The 18,031-nt window shown below is 42.4% G+C and overlaps 1 protein-coding gene across 18 annotated transcripts in view; it reads right to left on the bottom strand.

The window, feature by feature from the left end:
• Positions 1-18,031, bottom strand: part of LOC308592869 (uncharacterized protein) — a 125,040-nt gene that overhangs the window by 87,164 nt on the left and 19,845 nt on the right. For 6 of the 18 annotated variants that reach the window (XR_014010636.1, XR_014010637.1, XR_014010638.1 and 3 more), the window contains exon 3: positions 10,402-10,460. The exons of 10 other annotated variants lie outside the window; for them this stretch is intronic. Coding sequence is in view for 1 of the 8 variants with exons in the window: in XM_081204857.1 (XP_081060983.1) it covers positions 10,402-10,460; positions 11,224-11,288 (124 nt within the window). In the remaining 7 variants the exon portion in view is untranslated. Of the gene's footprint in view, positions 1-10,401; positions 10,461-11,223; positions 11,352-16,004; positions 16,655-18,031 lie in introns of those variants that run through there. 2 more of the 18 variants (XM_081204857.1, XR_014010646.1) reach the window with 2 other exon arrangements.

Raw genomic sequence — 18,031 nt, 5'->3', positions numbered from 1 at the left:
AGAGCAAGGAACAAGCTGTATCAGCGCCTCACCGATGCAGCTTTTTTATCCCTCTGCCAGTAAGAGGGCAGAGTGAGATGGTGGCTTCACTCAGCAGTATATCGCTGGTGAAACCACTGCTGCTCCCGAGTCCCTCTGCCTCCAGAGCCAGCTGGAGGGTGTCAAGTGCGGTGGCGGTTTCACTGCTGAGTAAAGCCGCCATTGTGGTCTGCCCCTCATACTGGTCCAGGGCGATGTATCAATCCATCACCCAGGCCTATTTACAGTGGTACCTCGGGTTACAGATGCTTCAGGTTACAGACTCCGCTAACCTAGAAATAGTACTACTTGGGTTAAGAACTTTGCTTCAAGATGAGAACAGAAATTTAGCAGTGGCGCAGCAGCAGCAGCAGCGGGAGGCCCCATTAGCTAAAGTGGTACCTCAGGTTAAGAACAGTTTCAGATTAAGAACGGACCTCCGGAACGAATTAAGTTCTTAACCTGAGGTACCACTGTAGTGCAAAAGGCTTTTCTGTGGGAAGCCATGTCGCTACATTTTGGGGTGGGAGAAAACAGATGTGCGTTAGAATCCTAATTACCGTATTTTTTGCACCATAACACTCACTTTTTTCCTCCTAAAAAGTAAGGGGAAATGTCTGTGCATGTTATGGAGCGAATGCTTACGGGTGGCATGCCTACGGATTTTCCTCCTCTAAAAACTACGTGCATGTTATGGTCGGGTGCGTGTTATAGAGCGAAAAATACGGGTAAGTCAAAAGCTGGTCGTTCCTATTGGGTAATCAGCAAGAATAAAACATTCACCCAAATAAGTATTATATTTAACTACTTAATCTCTTTAAGCCAGAGATGAAACTTGGGCACAGGAGGACTAAATAATTAAATACTACTACTACTACTACTACTACTACTACTACTACTACTACTACCAACATTACAAAATTCCAGCTGTTTTCTACTCAGTCTTCACCAATACTTTTATCAAGCCCTGACCAAGCCTTTACTTATGTTGTGAAGTTGCAAGATCCCTCAGTCAGCAGAACCATATGCCGCAAAGTTTTGCTAAGATGTACCATCTCAGATTACAAGTAAGGAACAGCATGTCTGAATACTTTCTCAGATAAAAAGCCTTCTGCATATAGAGCACTTGGAAGTTAGGGACACAATTGCTTTTTAAAAAATCAGCTGTAGTGGAGCAATGGAGAGACAAGTTTTTCCTACTGTCTGGGGATTGGCAATTTGTTGTAATATCACAAATTTTATGGTCCCCCTGCCCGTATATCTAAATCTTTTGCTTATTAGGGGCCACCCCACATTTTCTTCAAAAAATTGCTTTGCACAGGTAACTACCATAGAGTTATCAAAATTTTCAAAAGTAGGGGGTCCATGGCTTGCTTTTTGAAAAATAGAGGGTCCTCAGTAATTAGCTAATTACTAATTGGTGCTACTTCTGAAAAGGTCCTGCCTCTAAGTGGATGTTCACTTCAGCAATGGTATCTACATTCTACATATACATATACAGGAGCAGGCAATCCTTAAGGTGTCCCAAGTCATTTTAAGTTCCTTTGTCTAATGTTCCACTGTCACTACTATGGTTCATTTACACATATATTCATAACATTAACACTCTCTCCCATGGCTGCAGCTTTGGATCCAAACAGAAACCTGCCATGGTTCTCTGATCCTCTGTTCAGCTTGCTGTGCTTTATGGAGTACAACTGTTTTTCCTCCAGTCTACATCATCTCCAACTGCAGCACTAAACTCAATGCTGCTCTGTCTCTGCTAACTAACTCAGAGCTCAGGGCAGATTTCCACCTATTTGCTGGATGGCACACACTCTTTGCCTTGCTGATGGCTCACCTCCCTCTCTTATTCTGTTAATGGCCCATCTCTCAGGCGATCTCCTGAACACAGGAAGCTAACTCTCCAAGCGTTGATTAAATTCTGACACTTTCTAAATCCAGGAATTTAAGGAAACCGGGCACCCAGAACTCACAACAATATATAATACCTCGGAGATGACTGACAATATAAAACATAATTGCTGTCAGGAAATTTTTATAGTCAGTTGTATTAAGAACTGCTTAAGTACATTTTTATTCACTTGGACAAGACAGAGTGTAAAAGCCTCTAGAATGGTGTTTAAGCTTGCTTGCAAAACCCAAGATGAGTGTGAAAGAAGCCTAGGTAAGGCACATCTGGAGAATGCCTTTCCTTTGGCACTAGAGATGGGTTGATTTGCTCCTGTCCATTTTAAGGCTGGAGTGAATGTCACATGACGCAGAACACTCAGAAATCTCATCCATCTCTGAATCATGCAACTAATCAAAGGCGCTGGTCTATATAAGACAGTGCCATTATCGTTCTGGCCTCTTCAGAAGTTTGTGCATTGGGTCAATTTCCCAACCCCCTACACGTTGCCAGCAAACTTGAGGGGATTTGGGTAGAAAACTGTCCTTGAGCACTTCAAACTTTACTCAACAAGTTGCTGCCCAGTATAGGTGGTGTGGACCCCACAAATGCCCCCTTATTTGGCAATGCAGATTATACTAGGCATGGATCAATGGGTGCACTGATTGAGAGCAAGGCATCAGGATAGAATGGCTTTCAAGGAGGCAGAGGAAACCACTCCTTACAGCTGGATGCCCTTGGTTTTAATCTTAAATTGTGCACTGCTTGTTGCAGAAACCTGAATAACAGCAATCCTAATCCCAATTTGTATATATCGTGTCTTCATGAGGAGAGGGAGGGGGATGGCCATTTTAACTTTAGAGAAAAGAACATGTGGAGCCATGGTATTTCTGATCCTGCTGCTTCTGTATTTTGAATTAAAAAGGGCTCACTGACAACACACCTCATCCTGGGGCCAAGCAAGCTTTGGTGCCAAGCTTTGTCCTTTGCAAGCTGGATCTGCTGGTTCAACAGACTGGCTCATCGGCTTACACTCCTGGCTTCCCCCCTCCCCCAGTTTTTAGGAATGACTCCTAGTAAAGGGCCAAACTTTCCCTAATCTCCTGGCAGTTGTCACTGATGAATCTTAAAGCCTGAAGCTTTTCAGTCACATACATTTTTCTGAAGTCATCCTAAGAAGGCTGCCAAACTCAGACAGCTGCTATATTCTGCAAATGTTTGCAAAGCTGTAGAGTTTCGGAATGCACAAGTCCTTGAGCAAAGTTTCCAGTGACTCCAGTTTGTGCAGGTCTGCACTTGCTTGCCTCTAAAATATGAATCTTTGGCGTTACATCAAAGTGTTGACTAATCGGCATATATGTTTGGGTGGGAGGGCAGTATTTCTAGCAATGCTATAATTTATGAAACATGATGTAATGATTAAACAGGTGGATAGGAAGGGTGAGTTAATTACATAATGTGTGAAAAGGAAGAATATCTGGGCAGCAGGCCAGCTATGCCATTGGTTCTTTGCTGCTTCCCTTGAACAATTAGACAATTTAACACTATATTCCAGGAGTTCTGGTAAAATATATCAAAATAATCAAAGCCTGTTTGTTTCAAAGATCCAAGTATTGAAAGCATACATCAAATATGCAGGTCTTTGGTGTCGTGATGTATTGCCCAGTTGGTGAGTGGGGGAAAAAGGATCCCTGACTAAGCACTACAGATTTTACAGAAATGTACAACCCTAAGTGCTAATTCATATGAGGAAATTGGCATGTTGAAAATTTGGAGTGATTCCACACAGCATTCAGTATGACCTAAAGCAGTACTTGCTTCTCCATCTGCTCAGCTTGTGTTTCCCTGCCATAGATGTCTCAGGATTACCAAAAGTGGGTTTACTGGCGATACAGAGAATGGATTGAGTCAAGAACCCTCAGGTCAAGATGTAAATATGAGTCTGTTCTCCAAGAGGGCATTCAAGACCATACTGGGACAGTGAAAGAATCATCTTCCTGGATCCACAGGTGCAGACAACAGCCTTGACCTTAATGATGAGGCCTTAGTTTTGCAGCAGATGTGGTCTGAATGAAGGTCCTATTTCAGCCATACCCCCAGGGTGGGCCCCTAGCCAATCCAACAATTCCATGTTATTTCAAGAGCTTCTGCAGAGAACAAACGAAAGATTGTGCTCAGTGTTAGAATTCACTTCCTTAACTCCAGGTGTTTTTTTTTAGAATAGACTTTAGCTTGTTCTGAGGCCTTTGGAGTCCAGTTTGCCTTCCATTTTGGAGGAGACGGGTTTTTTTGCTTTGAACCTGCTTTTTTCAGTATGGAAGCTGTTTGTGACCATTCTTCTCTAAGCCAGTGTGATGGACGGGCAGGAGTTTGAGTGGTGGGTAGGGTGGAAAACGGAAGATGTACAGCGAGGCTCAGTGCAATCTGTAAGGGAAGAGGTGGGGGGGTCGTAGAGGAGAACCAAGATGAAGAGTCAAGGCAGGGGAGGTGCTGTAGGAAGCCTCTGACGTGGAAAAGAAGGTCCCAGAGAGTCCTGCCACTGGGCTCTCCTCCATGCCTTCCCCCACTGTCTCCATTGACAATGAGAGGCATAAAGCAACAGGAACAAGGATCACCTGTTGCCATATGAACCTACCAGGACACTGAGGTGATCTTCTGAAGCCCTTCATCATGTGCCTTCTCCACAAGAGGTCTGGAGCATGGCAACATGAGAACGGGCCTTTTCTGCCGTGGCTCCTCATTTGTGGAATGCTCTCCCCAGGGAGGTTCACCTGGCGCCTTCATTATACGACTTTAGGCGCCAGGCAAAAACATTCCTCTTTAACCAGGCATTTGGTTGAGTACTGGGGGGTGTATTATTGGGTTGTTGTTTTGATTATGTATTTTGTGATTTTATATTGTGATTTTATACTATAAACCATCCTGAGACCTGCTGGTATAGGGCAGTATACAAATTTAATAAATAATAATAATTTCAAAACCTACCACTGGCCACTGACACTGGTTCTGTCAGGCATGTCTCATCCACCAACTGGTCCCAAGATATCTTGCATTTGTATGAGAAGATGTCTTGTAAAAACTAATGCCTTGCAGGAGGTGTAGGAGCTAGTCTTCTTTGTGGGCAAACAAAGAGTGAAACAAGGAAGACTTTGACTCTGGCAGAATAGAGTTGCTTTGCTGACACTCCTGTGCAGGTCCTGTTTTTGCTAATAAAGAGTTAACTCCAACTCGCTTGGTGTGATTTACTGCTGGCTCACTCCTGAGAAGAGGTAAGCTATGGTGTGCTGTACAGAAGTAGACCACACTAGTTCAATAACTGATGCAGAAGACAGGCTTTCCTTCTTAGCTGCTCCTTGTGGAACAGTAGATAGGCAAGAAAGAGCCACACAGGAGCAGATTTCTCCAGCTGTGGACCATTTCAAGCCATAGGTTAGAGGTTCCTCACCCCTGGTATATAAGAGTGCTATTTTAACCAAGTACTATACTACATTTACCTACATTATGTTTTCATTTATTTCTGAACACAATCTTTTCTACCAAAATTGTGGAAAAATCATGTTTAAGGTTCCTGGGTCTCTATTCATGTTTAAATTTCTGGAATGTTTCAGACTCCCAAACTTGCAAGGTGCTTCTCTGCCAGGTGCTATGCAGTTTGCACATCTCGTGTTTCAAACTGAGCATCAGAGTATACCGGGGTGGGGTGGGGTGGGGTGGGGGATGCTTCTGGGTTTTTTTAACCAGAAAACTTTTGTCTCACTAGGGACCTTCTCTCTAGATGAGCCTGAATCCATAATTACTTTTGCAGTCATTGCAAGATTTTCCTAAGACCTCTTTTCAGACATCCTAAGCTCTGGTTAGTGTATGAACTTAACTTGTAGAACATTTTGTAGTAAATTCTGACCTGTATTATTTCAAAAGGGATTACACATTGTGGTATGAGTGACACAATTTTGGTTTTCCACAATCTGATCTATAGAAATGACAGGAAGAGGGTTACTTCTCTGTTACTGCAACCCAGGTTGCCTTGTCACCCCCCTCAAAGGAGAAAATTTATCATGTAGTTGCCCCCATGGGTCAAGGGAAGGAAGCCTCTGGGCATACACTGATTGCAATATAACTATGCTTGCACTGTCTGTACTAATGGACTTCCAGTACATCAGTGAAGAAGCAGGATTTTTTTATTTTTAAGTAAGTGCGGTGGGAGCAAATAAACTTATGTCTAGTCATGAAGAAACTAGTCGCAGAAGACAGACCCTCCATGCGTACAGATAGCAACAATTTCACAACTACTCATGCGGTCTGCATAGTGTGCAGGTATGGACACTTGCAAAGCAATGTCTGCAAAAGTGCTTTTAGAAAACACCAAAGTGCAGCACTTCAAAGACACAGCCTAAGTTGTACTAGCACCGAGGTCTTGAGGATCCTAGTCTTTTGCTTAATTTTGTTGAAAGGTTTAAGAACAATGATCATTTTGAAGGAGAGGTTTGGATTCTCATTTGAAACATCAACTGAAAAACCATGTGTGTGCTGTGCAGGCTGGGGGGGGGGGTAAGGGAAGTATTGCTCTTTCCTTCACTCTTCTCCCTGTCCCACTGCCAGCATGGAGAGTAAGTTACCATCCCAGAAAGTTTACACCAAAACCACACTTTGAATCATGCTGAACATAATAGAGTGTCTGTCAGTTCCTACCAATTGAAGTTTCCTAGTGACAGACAAGAAATTTCTCTGTCTCTAACACACACACACGAGACACTGGCCTGTAATTTGCTCAGTTCAGCACCACTAGACAGCAGAGCTTGGTAAAACGTGTGGCATGTTCCTGAACTCATACTTCTGCCTGCTGTTAAAGAACGAACAAGAGAGAATGAGAGAGAGAGAAGTCCTCATAAAAAGTTCAATTTACTTTTTTTTAGTTATAAGATACTTTTTACTGGTGCCAGCTGGAAGGAAAATGATTCCGTTAGATCTCAAAATTATGATGTAGCTTTAAGTGCTATGTTTAGATTTACTGCCAAAATGTTAGTACAAAGTAGTAGGTGTTTGCGCTGCAGATAATAACTAATGTGCCGTTGGTCAAGATAGGCCACTGTTCTGTTATTATTGTATGACTCTTATGACTAAACATTGGAGTGAGCCTGGTGGAACAACAATATTTTACTGGGCCTGGAACACTGGCTTGTCAGAACTTAATTGGAGTGCCAAGAATCTAATGAATCAGACAGGGTGATGTGGTTTTTCTTCTGCCATCGATATTTATCTGCTCCTTTCAGTGAAGGGAGCTGCTATTGTCAGGAAGGATTTGCTAGCTTGCATTGTGCTCAGAATACAATCAGTCTCCTCTGATTGTCCAATGATTATGGTATTTTCAGATACACAGAAACATTTTCGCCAGCTTTCTTGGAAGGAAATAGGTTAACTACATTGTATATTTTAAAAGCATTGGATTATAGTGAACAGTCAAGGTTAAAAGCACTCCAGATATGGTAATTTATGTGACCTTTGTGCCCAGAACGAACTGTTTCCCCTCGTTCCGTTTTAAAACACTGACCTTTTGTATATGGGTTCCAGCTATGGAAGGAAAACAAAACTGATATTTCAACACACAGTATAGTTGCACCTGTAGCAATTGTCTTATAAAACGGTGGTCTCTGCTGCTAAGCACTTTGATAATAGCTGGGATAGAAAAATATCCTATTACAAATGCTTGCTTTGCTGTATCCTTGTCAGGAAAAATAATTTTAAAGGCTAGTGGATAGTTCCTTAACAGTTAGGTGTCAGAATGTTCTGAGTGGAGAAACCAGAATCGAGAGAAGATGAGGGTGGGTCCTACTGAGATGTCTATGTGAGGGAACTACAGAAGAAACTGTGGGTGCACAGAGACCAAAGAAGAAAGGCAGAGAGTAAGCTGAAAGCACCTGAGGGTGCTGGGCTGACTCTCTTGACACTGAGGGGCACCAGATCTTCTACTTTTATGAGTGCTTAAGCCAAGTGGGGTGAACCTGTGGCTCTCCAGATGTTGTTGGACTGCAACTTCCATTATCCCTAACCATTGGACATGCTGGCTGGGATGATGGGATTTGGAATGTAACAAATGCGGGGGCCACAGGTTCCCAACCTTGCCTTAAGTTATTTGGCTTCACATATGTTCTACTTGCATATTCATAAATAAATAAAATATTACAGAGCACCATAAGTTTCCAGGGCTCTCTCCTCCTAAAGGAAACCAAATCCAGGCAAGTGCTTCTCGCAGCTCAAGGAAATGGGAACACACAACAGTCTTTTGAAAAATAAAGGGTGGGCTTTTTCAAATAACATTCTACAACATGCTCCTCTCAGCCTCTCTATCACGAGAGTCGCCAGAGCTGGACCTTGCCTGGGAAGATTGCTTATGATTTTATAACCCTTCCCTTAATCCCAGTGCCACCTGGCTATTCTATGAAGAATTTGTATCATCCCTAAGAAGCAGTGGTAAGTAGAACATTAGACAAACGAACTTAAAATATAAATCAGATATATGCAGCAGTATTCTTTCAGTGGCAGTAAAGACTGCAAAATACTGTGCTTTGCACATTGTAAACACTGCTGAAGAGGTATGCCGCTTTTTCAATATAATGGGAACTGCTGTGGCAACAATGGAAAATAAATTTCAGACTGCATATGTGGTTCTCCCTAACATACATGCAATACCTTTGTATTGGAGCCATAGTTAGGTTGGTGTCATGCTCTCTACTCTTACCACAGAAACATCACAAATGTTATTGCTTGAAATAGTACAGTTTAGGGAACAACGTGGGGATTTGACTGTAATAGTTGCACATTTTGATTGGCATTTCTTCGCAGTCCAGTTGCATGTGTTGGTGGAAGTTCATGCATTGCATATTTGCTTCATGCAGGTGCATGTGAAGTTAATAGTTTTGGCTTCTGGTCTGTAGTGAGGGAGGGATTAGGTGGTATATATTGTCATTTGATTAAATGTGCTGATTAAATTGTGCACTTCAGTAATCAAGCTGCAAAGTTAAGTAGCTAAAATGTATCACACTCTACTAATCAAGGTGCATTCATTGTTGAGCAAGCTAAATATTTTATAGGTGAGCTTCTAGTGTGACTTGGATGCATTCTCACTTATTATGAAAGCAAATCATTGGACAGGAACAGGGAAGATGGGTGGAACTATGGTACTAGGCCAGGATATTTGAGAGTGAAGGGTTCAAGCCAGAAGAAGCCAAATTTAATACTCAGCAAACTACGGTATCTCTAGCATATTTGGTATCCAATGAAGTAGGACTATGATCACAACATACAAGTCAGCAAGCTGAGTGAGTTAGAGCCGAACTTTATGCAACTATGGCTGAGTAGCCAGCACCAAAACCAGTAATTATAAGTTTAGCTCTCCTGTTTCCCTCTACATGATCTAGTTCAGCAGTAGGCAATAGGGTATCCTTCATGTTCTATGGACTACAACTCCCATCAGGCCCAGTCAATGATAAGGGATCATAGAACTGTGCAGCTCGAAGGGACCACAGGGTCATCTATTCCAACACCCCGCAAGACAGTAATCTTTTGCTCAAGTTTGTAGGCCGCAACATGTGGAAGGCATCATGTTGGCTACCACAGATCTAGTAGAATCAATCTGATGTTATATTGTCGCAATTATCTACTTTTCTCTTCCCTGTGCAGAGGGTCTCAGGTTCAATCCTTCACATCTCCAGGTAGTGCTAGGAATGCCCCATCTCAAACCCTGAAAAATGGCTGCCAGTCAGGGTAGGCAACACTGAGCTAGATCAACCAGTATGTCAGCTTCCTGTGCTTTTCTTTGATGCCTAGGAACGCAGCCCAAACCTTCTCTATCAAATGGCATTGGCAAATGCAGCAAGGATATAGCTAAGGAGGCCTAAATTCTGTTTACCTAGCATCCTATCAGTCACTCTTTTACATACAGAGCTCCTTACATGGTAGAATGGGAAGGACCTCAAGTCTGATCCCAGTGGGCCTTGGAAGTGCTGAATATACACTCTCACTCTCTCTCTCTCTCTCTCTCTCTCTCTCTCTCTCTCTCACACACACACAGAGAGAGAGAGAGAGAGAGAGAGAGAGAGAAAGAAAGCAAGAGAGGGGGGGGGTCTCTTATAATGGATGTTTCAGTACACACTGTGGTATATCTTTTGTAAGCATAATGAAGAAGTGTAAATAATAAAATTAACTGGCTCTCTACAGAATAAAATAAACATCTTTGCGTGCTGATGCTTTGTCTTTTCTTTCTACAAGTAATTAGTGGGAATTAGCAAGATTTTATTGTAATTAAAAGTTTGTGTGCTAGAACTAATAATTTCTAAGTTCAAAAGAGACTCTTGTTCTCATTCATGTCTCCCCCCCCATGCTTAAAAGCCTAAATTAAACATTTTCCCACTTACTGATGTGATTTGATCCACTGTGTGTGATTACTCTTAATTTGTTTCAACTTTATAGAAATAACATGAGTGACTCAAACTCACCTGTGCTGTGACCTGAAGCCAAGTAAGTGTGTTCATTTTTTATTTTACCATAGTCTGATCTGAAATTAGAATTTTTACTGGTAGTAAATCTTTTAAAAATAAGAAAAACTTCACAAGATGTAAATTGCACACAGAATCGTGTTCCACTTGATTACTACTCAACATTTACATAGGGCTGCTAATTAAGAGTAAAGGTCAATAGGTTAAATAAGTCAGTTAATCAGGCAATTATGCAGAAGTGCCACAAGTGAAACACATTAGAAAACCCTTGGGATCGATACGGTATGCAAATCGATCAGCAAAGTATATACTATATGAATTCAAGTACTAAAACACGTTGCGCGATATTGCAAAACACAGTAGATGGAATACTGTGCATGGTATCACTATTGCTAAATAAGCATGGTTTCCTTCTGCTAATATATTCAATAACAGAGTACCAAAAAAAATGCTTCTTATCCTTCTTTTGTGCTGATTCCCCCCCCCCAAAAAAAAAAATTTATTTATTTTTAAATGAGGGCTAGTAAAGTATATTTGTGAAGAATGGTACTGAAGTATATAAACCACTACCAAACTACTTGCACACACATCCAATATGTAGGTCAAGCCTTCTTTAACTCTGTGTTTTTGTATATGAAATTCTCAGTGAAACGGCAGTCTCCTAAATAAGATTTATGTAAATGTTATGTTTGATATTAGGGAGGATGGAATCAACAGTTGTCTTGCACATGGTAAATAGTTTTAGCTAACAACACTGTCACATCATCTAGTGACACACATATATACTAGGCTTGTTTAGTGACCACCAGGTTTACCATGTACCTGTAGTATTTTGAGGCAGCCTCATCTGTTTCAGACCCACTCCATGTCATTCTGGTTTGATTCATTATTTGGGTCCATAGTCAGTCTGTTCAGTCCAATGTTATGCTTTGCCACATATAATGTAGTGTCTAAAAATGGCTAAAATTTCTTTCCTTCTCGCATAAGTGGGTGAAATTTACAGGCAAAGGAACTGGTCCACAGTGAATTAAGCATGGCAAATTTCGGGAAGATCCAGTAAGGAGTTTTCATGCAAGGAAGCTTTAAAAATAAATAAAAGGTCTCTAACTTTTTATTTATTAGAAAATCATAGTCAACCCTTCTGAAGGAATGAAGGTTGCCAAATTTCAGAAAGATAGGTGTAGCAGTACTTCTGCAAGGGCAGGTTTTTCTTGCTACCCCTCACTCTCCTGGAAGAATATTCTGTGAAGAAGAGAGTGTCCATGAGCTATGGTTTGTGATCCCTCTTCCTTCATTAAATGAAGGATACCACACACAGCCCTCCCATCTCAAAATCTGATCATTGCTATACTCACAGCTTGGTTTCATTTCTCTGAAAAGAAATGGGGGTGAGGAGAATATGCTGTGCATTTAACTTTATGGAAAAAACCGAGGAAAGCATTTTCCTTGGAAGATAGTCACTGATCTGCTCTGCATACCTTATTAATGGTGCACTCTAATTTAAAACACCCCAATTTTCTCCTATTAATTCGGGGTACAAAAAAGCCATTGCAGATTTCTTACCTATTCGTTTAACTCATTAAGCAAACAAATGCAAGCAGAATATTCATTCACAATGAAAAGGAGGTAAATGTTTCCAGTTCTGTGATAAAAGGAATGTGTGTGTGTGTGTGTGTGTGTGCGCACACACACACACACAAACAAATAATCTTAAATGCAAAGCTGAGAGAAGTTTCGCTGAAAATAACTATTCCCAACTTTGTTTAGAGAAATTTTAAATCTCTTGGATGTAAATAAAAGTGATCAAAATGTCATACAATAAAGAAAACACCCCCACAGTATCCACCTTACAACAATAGCATCTGCAATAACTTAAGCATATACAAAGCTTTAAGGATCAAAACTCTGCAACTCAAAATATTGCAACAGAGCTGGACTGAGTTACACCAGATGCAGATAATGTGCTCTCCTTTTTTTGCACTCAGTTAATAATGAATTCTGACGTACAGAAAAATCCCCAAAAGCAACCTAAATAGGTGCAGACACAGCCTTTGAAGGACAGCACTACACCCTGTGGAAGGAAGCAGAAGTTACTGGTCCCGTGAGATGATAAATAATAGGAATGAGTCTGACGAGGAAGGAAGCTGTAAGCTGAAAGAAAATGAGGCTCTGGAATAGGTCGGCTGCTGCTATTTTGGAGCCCAGCCAATTTGGAAGGCAGAGCTAATCTAGGAGTGGGAGAAACTCTGGCCAAGGGACCAAATGTGGTCCTCCAGAACTTTCTATGTGGCCCTTAAAACGCTTTCCAGGCAACGCCTGCCTTTTGCCTGGAAGGACCATGTCCACAAACTTGCTGGTTTCGAAGAAAGGTGGAACATCTGTGTGTGCTGCGTTCAAGTGCCTAGAAACCCAGGACTTCTGCATGGCTGTCACTTACTGTACATTCATATTCACTGCTCTACCCAGTTTTGCATCACTGCCTATCACTGCCATGCGGCCTCTCAAAGTCTGCCTATGATATACAGTGGTACCTCGGGTTAAGAACTTAATTCGTTCCAGAGGTCCGTTCTTAACCTGAAACTGTTCTTAACCTGAAGCACCAGTTTAGCTAATGGGACCTCCCACTGCTGCCACGCCGCTGCCGCGCAATTTCTGTTCTCATCCTGAAGCAAAGTTCTTAACCCGAGGTATTATTTCTGGGTTAGCAGAGTCTGTAACCTGAAGCATCTGTAACCCGAGGTACCACTGCAATGTGGTATCTGGGACTCAAAAAGGTCACTATGCAATAGTCTATGAGGACCTGGACTCCCTCTGCACATGCAGAATGCTGCCTGCCCCTGTTCCAGACGGGGGGGGGGCACACACACTCCTCAAACTGCAACTGGGACCCTGGCAGGGGTCATTACACTAATGCCTGTCCCAATCATGTCCCAGGGAGGACTGGACTTGTCACCATTTTGTTTTTCTTACAATGCCCTGGACACTGTGTCATTTCCCCTCCATTATGGATGCTACCATGCATAGTCTCATCAACATTCGTATTTAATAAAAGCTGCAGCACAAACCCCACTGCTGCCAGCTAAGGCCAGCAAAAGGAATGGGTTAGGGGCTTATGGTGTGGTGGAGGGGGCAGTATGCTTCTAGGCCCCATCATTCTCTAATTATGAAAAATCAAGTGATGCTGAATTGTTTTGCCTACAATACATCCATCCTTAATAGGATTCTGGGAGGCAGAGGTTGTTTCCTCATCAGCAGATCAGCCCCAGCCAGTGTGGAAATGGCCAGGGATAGCGAGAGTTGTAAGGTAACAACATGTGGAAAGTCACAGATTACCCATTCCTGTCCAACAGTAAATTGTGGGCCACACATGTTCTGCTTAAACAATTTCAAAAAATTTCACACATTTCTTTATATTTCGTCTGATCTCATAGCATTAATGTTGTGCATTTGTTTTGCAACAGTAGTGGGGATTTCTCTTTTTAGTACTCTAAAAGCATCATGCTCATTGCTGGCACTACGTAAGTAAATAATTTTTCTCTCTCTGTATATATTTATATATATATTTACTTTCATTCACACACACACAAATGAAAGTAAATTTGTTAAAGCAGTTGGTCACCACCACCTTTACGATACGACAAAGGAGTTTGATTTGGGGGTTCTGCATTCACACTGTGCAACGTTCAACAGCAGTGCTATTTGAAGCTGCTTGGAGTCGTTTGAATGTAGTGTTATGGGAACTGGACAAATGGCAATTCATTTTCCTTCTTATCCAAGTGATGGACTCATTGGCAAAGGCATCAGGATTTCCTGCCGATAAGCACAAATACAAAAGGCATTGGTGTTTAGAGCTGGAAGTGATGGATACTGCGGTGCCAAGTGGCATTCTTTTGTGTCTGCTTTACTTTCTTTCTTGTCAAAGCAGTGACAGAGTGACTGCCTTGTTACCAAAAGCCCATTGTGTAAGGGCAAGGCTCTAGCTCACCCTTACAATCTTCCTGGGGCAAAGGAGAAGAAAGCAGCATGTTTTTTTTAGAATAGGGGATAGTATTTCACAGTATTGTGTTTTGCCTGACGCAGCTTTGCTGTGCTACCTCTTTTGTATTTTACATTTCACATCTATTTTTCATTTCCTCTCCTGACAAATTCAAGTTCTGAAGCAATTCCTTTGCATACCTAGAAGACATACAAAGCTGAAAATCTGTGAAGCTTCTCATTAAAAACATTCCTCTTAAAAATTTCCATGGAGGTGTGACTGGCAATAGCATGAGATCCGTAAAGGGGAGTATCTGCCTAAGCATTTACATGGGGGACACATTGTTTGATGTACATTTGACCTCTTTAATCCACATTCTCTCCCCCCCCCCGCCCCCTCTTTGCTGCAACACCAAACAAAAGGCACTTTTCACTGCCATTAGCCGGAATGAAAAGAGGGGTGTGTGTGTTTGTGTGTCTGACAGTAGCAAGATGGAGGGTGGTTCAGCCAGGCAGCAGAGGAGCCCTACCTTTACCCTTCATAAAGGGGGGCTTTGTCCTACCTGCAGAGGGGGGACGGTCACAGTGCATGCCCCATTGTCCAGTACCCCCCCACACCTCTGCAGGCTTGGCGTTGGCTACATGGGTTGCTGTTGGCAGTTCCCTGGGGTGAGAGCCAAGGGGTGTGGCAGCATCATGGCTCGGGAAAAGGAGAGTGCCCTTGTCACTCCTCCCAGGCCCAGCCAATGAACCAAGAGGGGTCGTTCCACGCCAAATCATCTGATGCCATGTGCATCTCACGATTTTCTTCAAAAAAAAATTTTATGTGTAGATACCTATGAGATAACCTCAAATGAATTTTTAAAGATTTTTTGGTCCAAAATTGGGCGAAGGAGAATTTTTTTAAAATTTCATTTTTTGTGTGATTTAGGCTAATGCAATTTCTGCGTCAGTTTAGAAAAAACCTCCTGTTTCACTTATTTTTCAACCAATTGGGCTTATTTTGTTATCAAAATAAAGCTAATCGTGGTCTCTTTTAAAATATATAAAAATGGTATTAAGTGCCACAGAAAAGAGTCACCAACCATTCAAAGTGAATTTTTGTCATTTTATTCCCTGTAGGTTCGATAAGCCATAGCACGCAAACCACAACTAACACATGTATCATAGTAGTTTTTTAGAATAGTGCAGGCGTGACTTCCAGCATCTGGGCATGCGCAGAAGCGATTTCCGGTGCCACGGACATGCACAGATGCGATTTCTGGCGTGACACTGCACCAGCCTGGCCCATGGAGGATCTCCGTGGGAGTGATCCGGCCCATGCCTGGTAAGCCTTGCCGACCCCTGCCGTAAACCCTAGAAATTAATAAATGATAGGGTTTAGATTAGCTGGGAGTACTGAAGGGAAGGTTGCTGGCCCGTGGAAAAATACAGGCTAAGCTTCCTTTCCAAGCCAGGGCCTCACATGGGATAGAGGCAGTAACATGACAAAAGGTGTTGATGGCCCATCCAAGAGAAATATTGGGCCTAGGCAGACAGAATGTTGCCAGGGTAACTGGGTATGAGGCAACAGGAAAGTTTTTAGCAAAGTGTGCTGGGAAGAAGACTGGGAGAAAAAAGATCCATCTTGGACAGTTGGCTGAAGGCTGGCTGAGAGAGATGCCTTTGCCTCCAGTGCTGCACTGCTGTGGGGAACAAGCCGCTCTTGGAATGACCATGCTGTAAGCTCTGGGCTTCCTCCATGCAGACTGAAGGTGTAAATATGTGGGGTTTTTAAAAAAGCTACAACAGTCTCTGCCATGTCTTCAATTCCCCAAAGCAGCACAGACCCCAGGTGTGCACCTGGGACCCCCTGTAATCTTGCTACCACTTGGCAGAGAGTGGGGGTGGTGCCCAACTTTTGTACCAGTACCTTTATCTGTCACAGTGTTGCAAGTGGGGGGAGAAAGAGCCTTCTTTAAGTTTGGACACAGTCCGCAGCTGCTATCTTAGTCATTGCAGCTACAGCTTGCTTTGCTTTACCTTTCTTGCTATCTCAGACCACTTAGTCAGCAAACAGGGCATCAACTTCCAGTTGAGCCCTCAGATTCCTCTGATGAGGTGTTGTGGAAGACCAACAAGAAGCACCCCGCCAAGGAGCATCATCAGAAGCAGCACTGGAAGTTGGGTAGTGATTATGATTCTTGTGAGTCCAGCTCTTCAGTTACTGATAGTGAAGCATCCCTCGGTGACTACTGTCTGACTGCTGCCAGGGAGATGGGCCTGCCAGGGTGGAGTTCTTCAAATGAGGACCCATGGTAATCTAATTATATGGATTAGGAGGACCCTCCTGGGCTTCATCTTATCAGCAAAGCAAAGCATTGGATTGGATTCTTAACCCCTGCCATGAAATTGGGGCACCCCATTAAAGGGGTCCAAAGGGGGTGTTTCTGTCTAGATAGGGGCTGCCGGGCCATGAAATGTGGTGCTCCTGGAGGGTTCACCCCAATTTGATTTACGTCATATAGCAATCCTCATCCAAGGATTAACCCCAGCAGTAATCAGCCAGCTGCTGGGTTGGTTGATTCAGGATACACATGAATCTTCCAAAGTTTTCCTATGCCAAAACCTACTGACATTTGTAGTCAATAAAGTTGTAGTAACCTATTTAATCCCAATATGTTGTTCTGTGTTTATTACCTCTTCCCATGTCCCCACCACTGGCGATCGCAGGCTCACTGTGCCTGGGCCCGCAACTGCAACATTTCAGGCATCTGACCACATCCAGACTGTCACCTAGCTTTAATTGCACCCCATGTTCCACATCAAATCAACATAGAGTTGTTTCATGCATATCGGCATGAAATGAAGAAACAAAATTGCGAAAAAAGCTAATCAAGCTGCAGTTGTCAATGTGAAGTAGACACAAGTCCAAATAGTCCAAGTAGACACAAGTCCAAATAGTTACATATATTTTTGCAAGACTATGAAGCTTTTGCAAACTGATGCATGTTTTAGAATCTTTCCCCAAACTGAATTTCCAGTGTTCCCCAAATGTGTTCTATTTTTAAAAGCGTTCATTGGGTCAGGAGTGATTTTTCAAGTTCTCTATCCCTGCACACACCAATTCCTAACTGTTTCTAATCTTCCATCCCTTCATATGTTGGCCTCTGCTTTTCATTAGCAGGTGTAGGTGGCATGAATAAGCTTGATGATGCTCCTTTGCCTTGATGCCTTCTGGGTCACATGCAGTTTTAATTAAAGAAGGGGCTCTTTGGGGTGAGTTGAGTTTCAGGGTCAAAAATGTTCTGTTTTAAAGTTTGCATTGAGACAATGAGTAAAGCTAATATTATAATGTATGACATCTATATTGTTTAAACAGCCAAGCTCATGTTACTGGTGGCTAATCTAAATCCTAGAACGGAACGTAAGAAAGCAAATGTGTTACATTATGTGATTTACGTGTAGGGTTCCTGTTGATGAAAAGAGGAAACCGAAATGGATACTGAGCCCTTAACCCCAAGGCAAACTTTGCCAGCTGTCACCTAATTCCATAAAGAATCTACAAACAGGGGCAATTCTCAAGGAGTCTTGCTGCTGGTAGTCATTGATAGTTTCTCTCCACTCTTTAATCGAGTTGAATTAAAAGCACAAGAGTGTCATGTTCTGTGTATTT

Source organism: Podarcis bocagei, assembly GCF_964188305.1.
Source record: "Podarcis bocagei genome assembly, chromosome: 1".
Lineage (NCBI taxonomy): Eukaryota > Metazoa > Chordata > Lepidosauria > Squamata > Lacertidae > Podarcis > Podarcis bocagei.
Note: the sequence above shows the minus strand (reverse complement) of the source record. Positions and strands in the feature narration are given on the sequence as shown.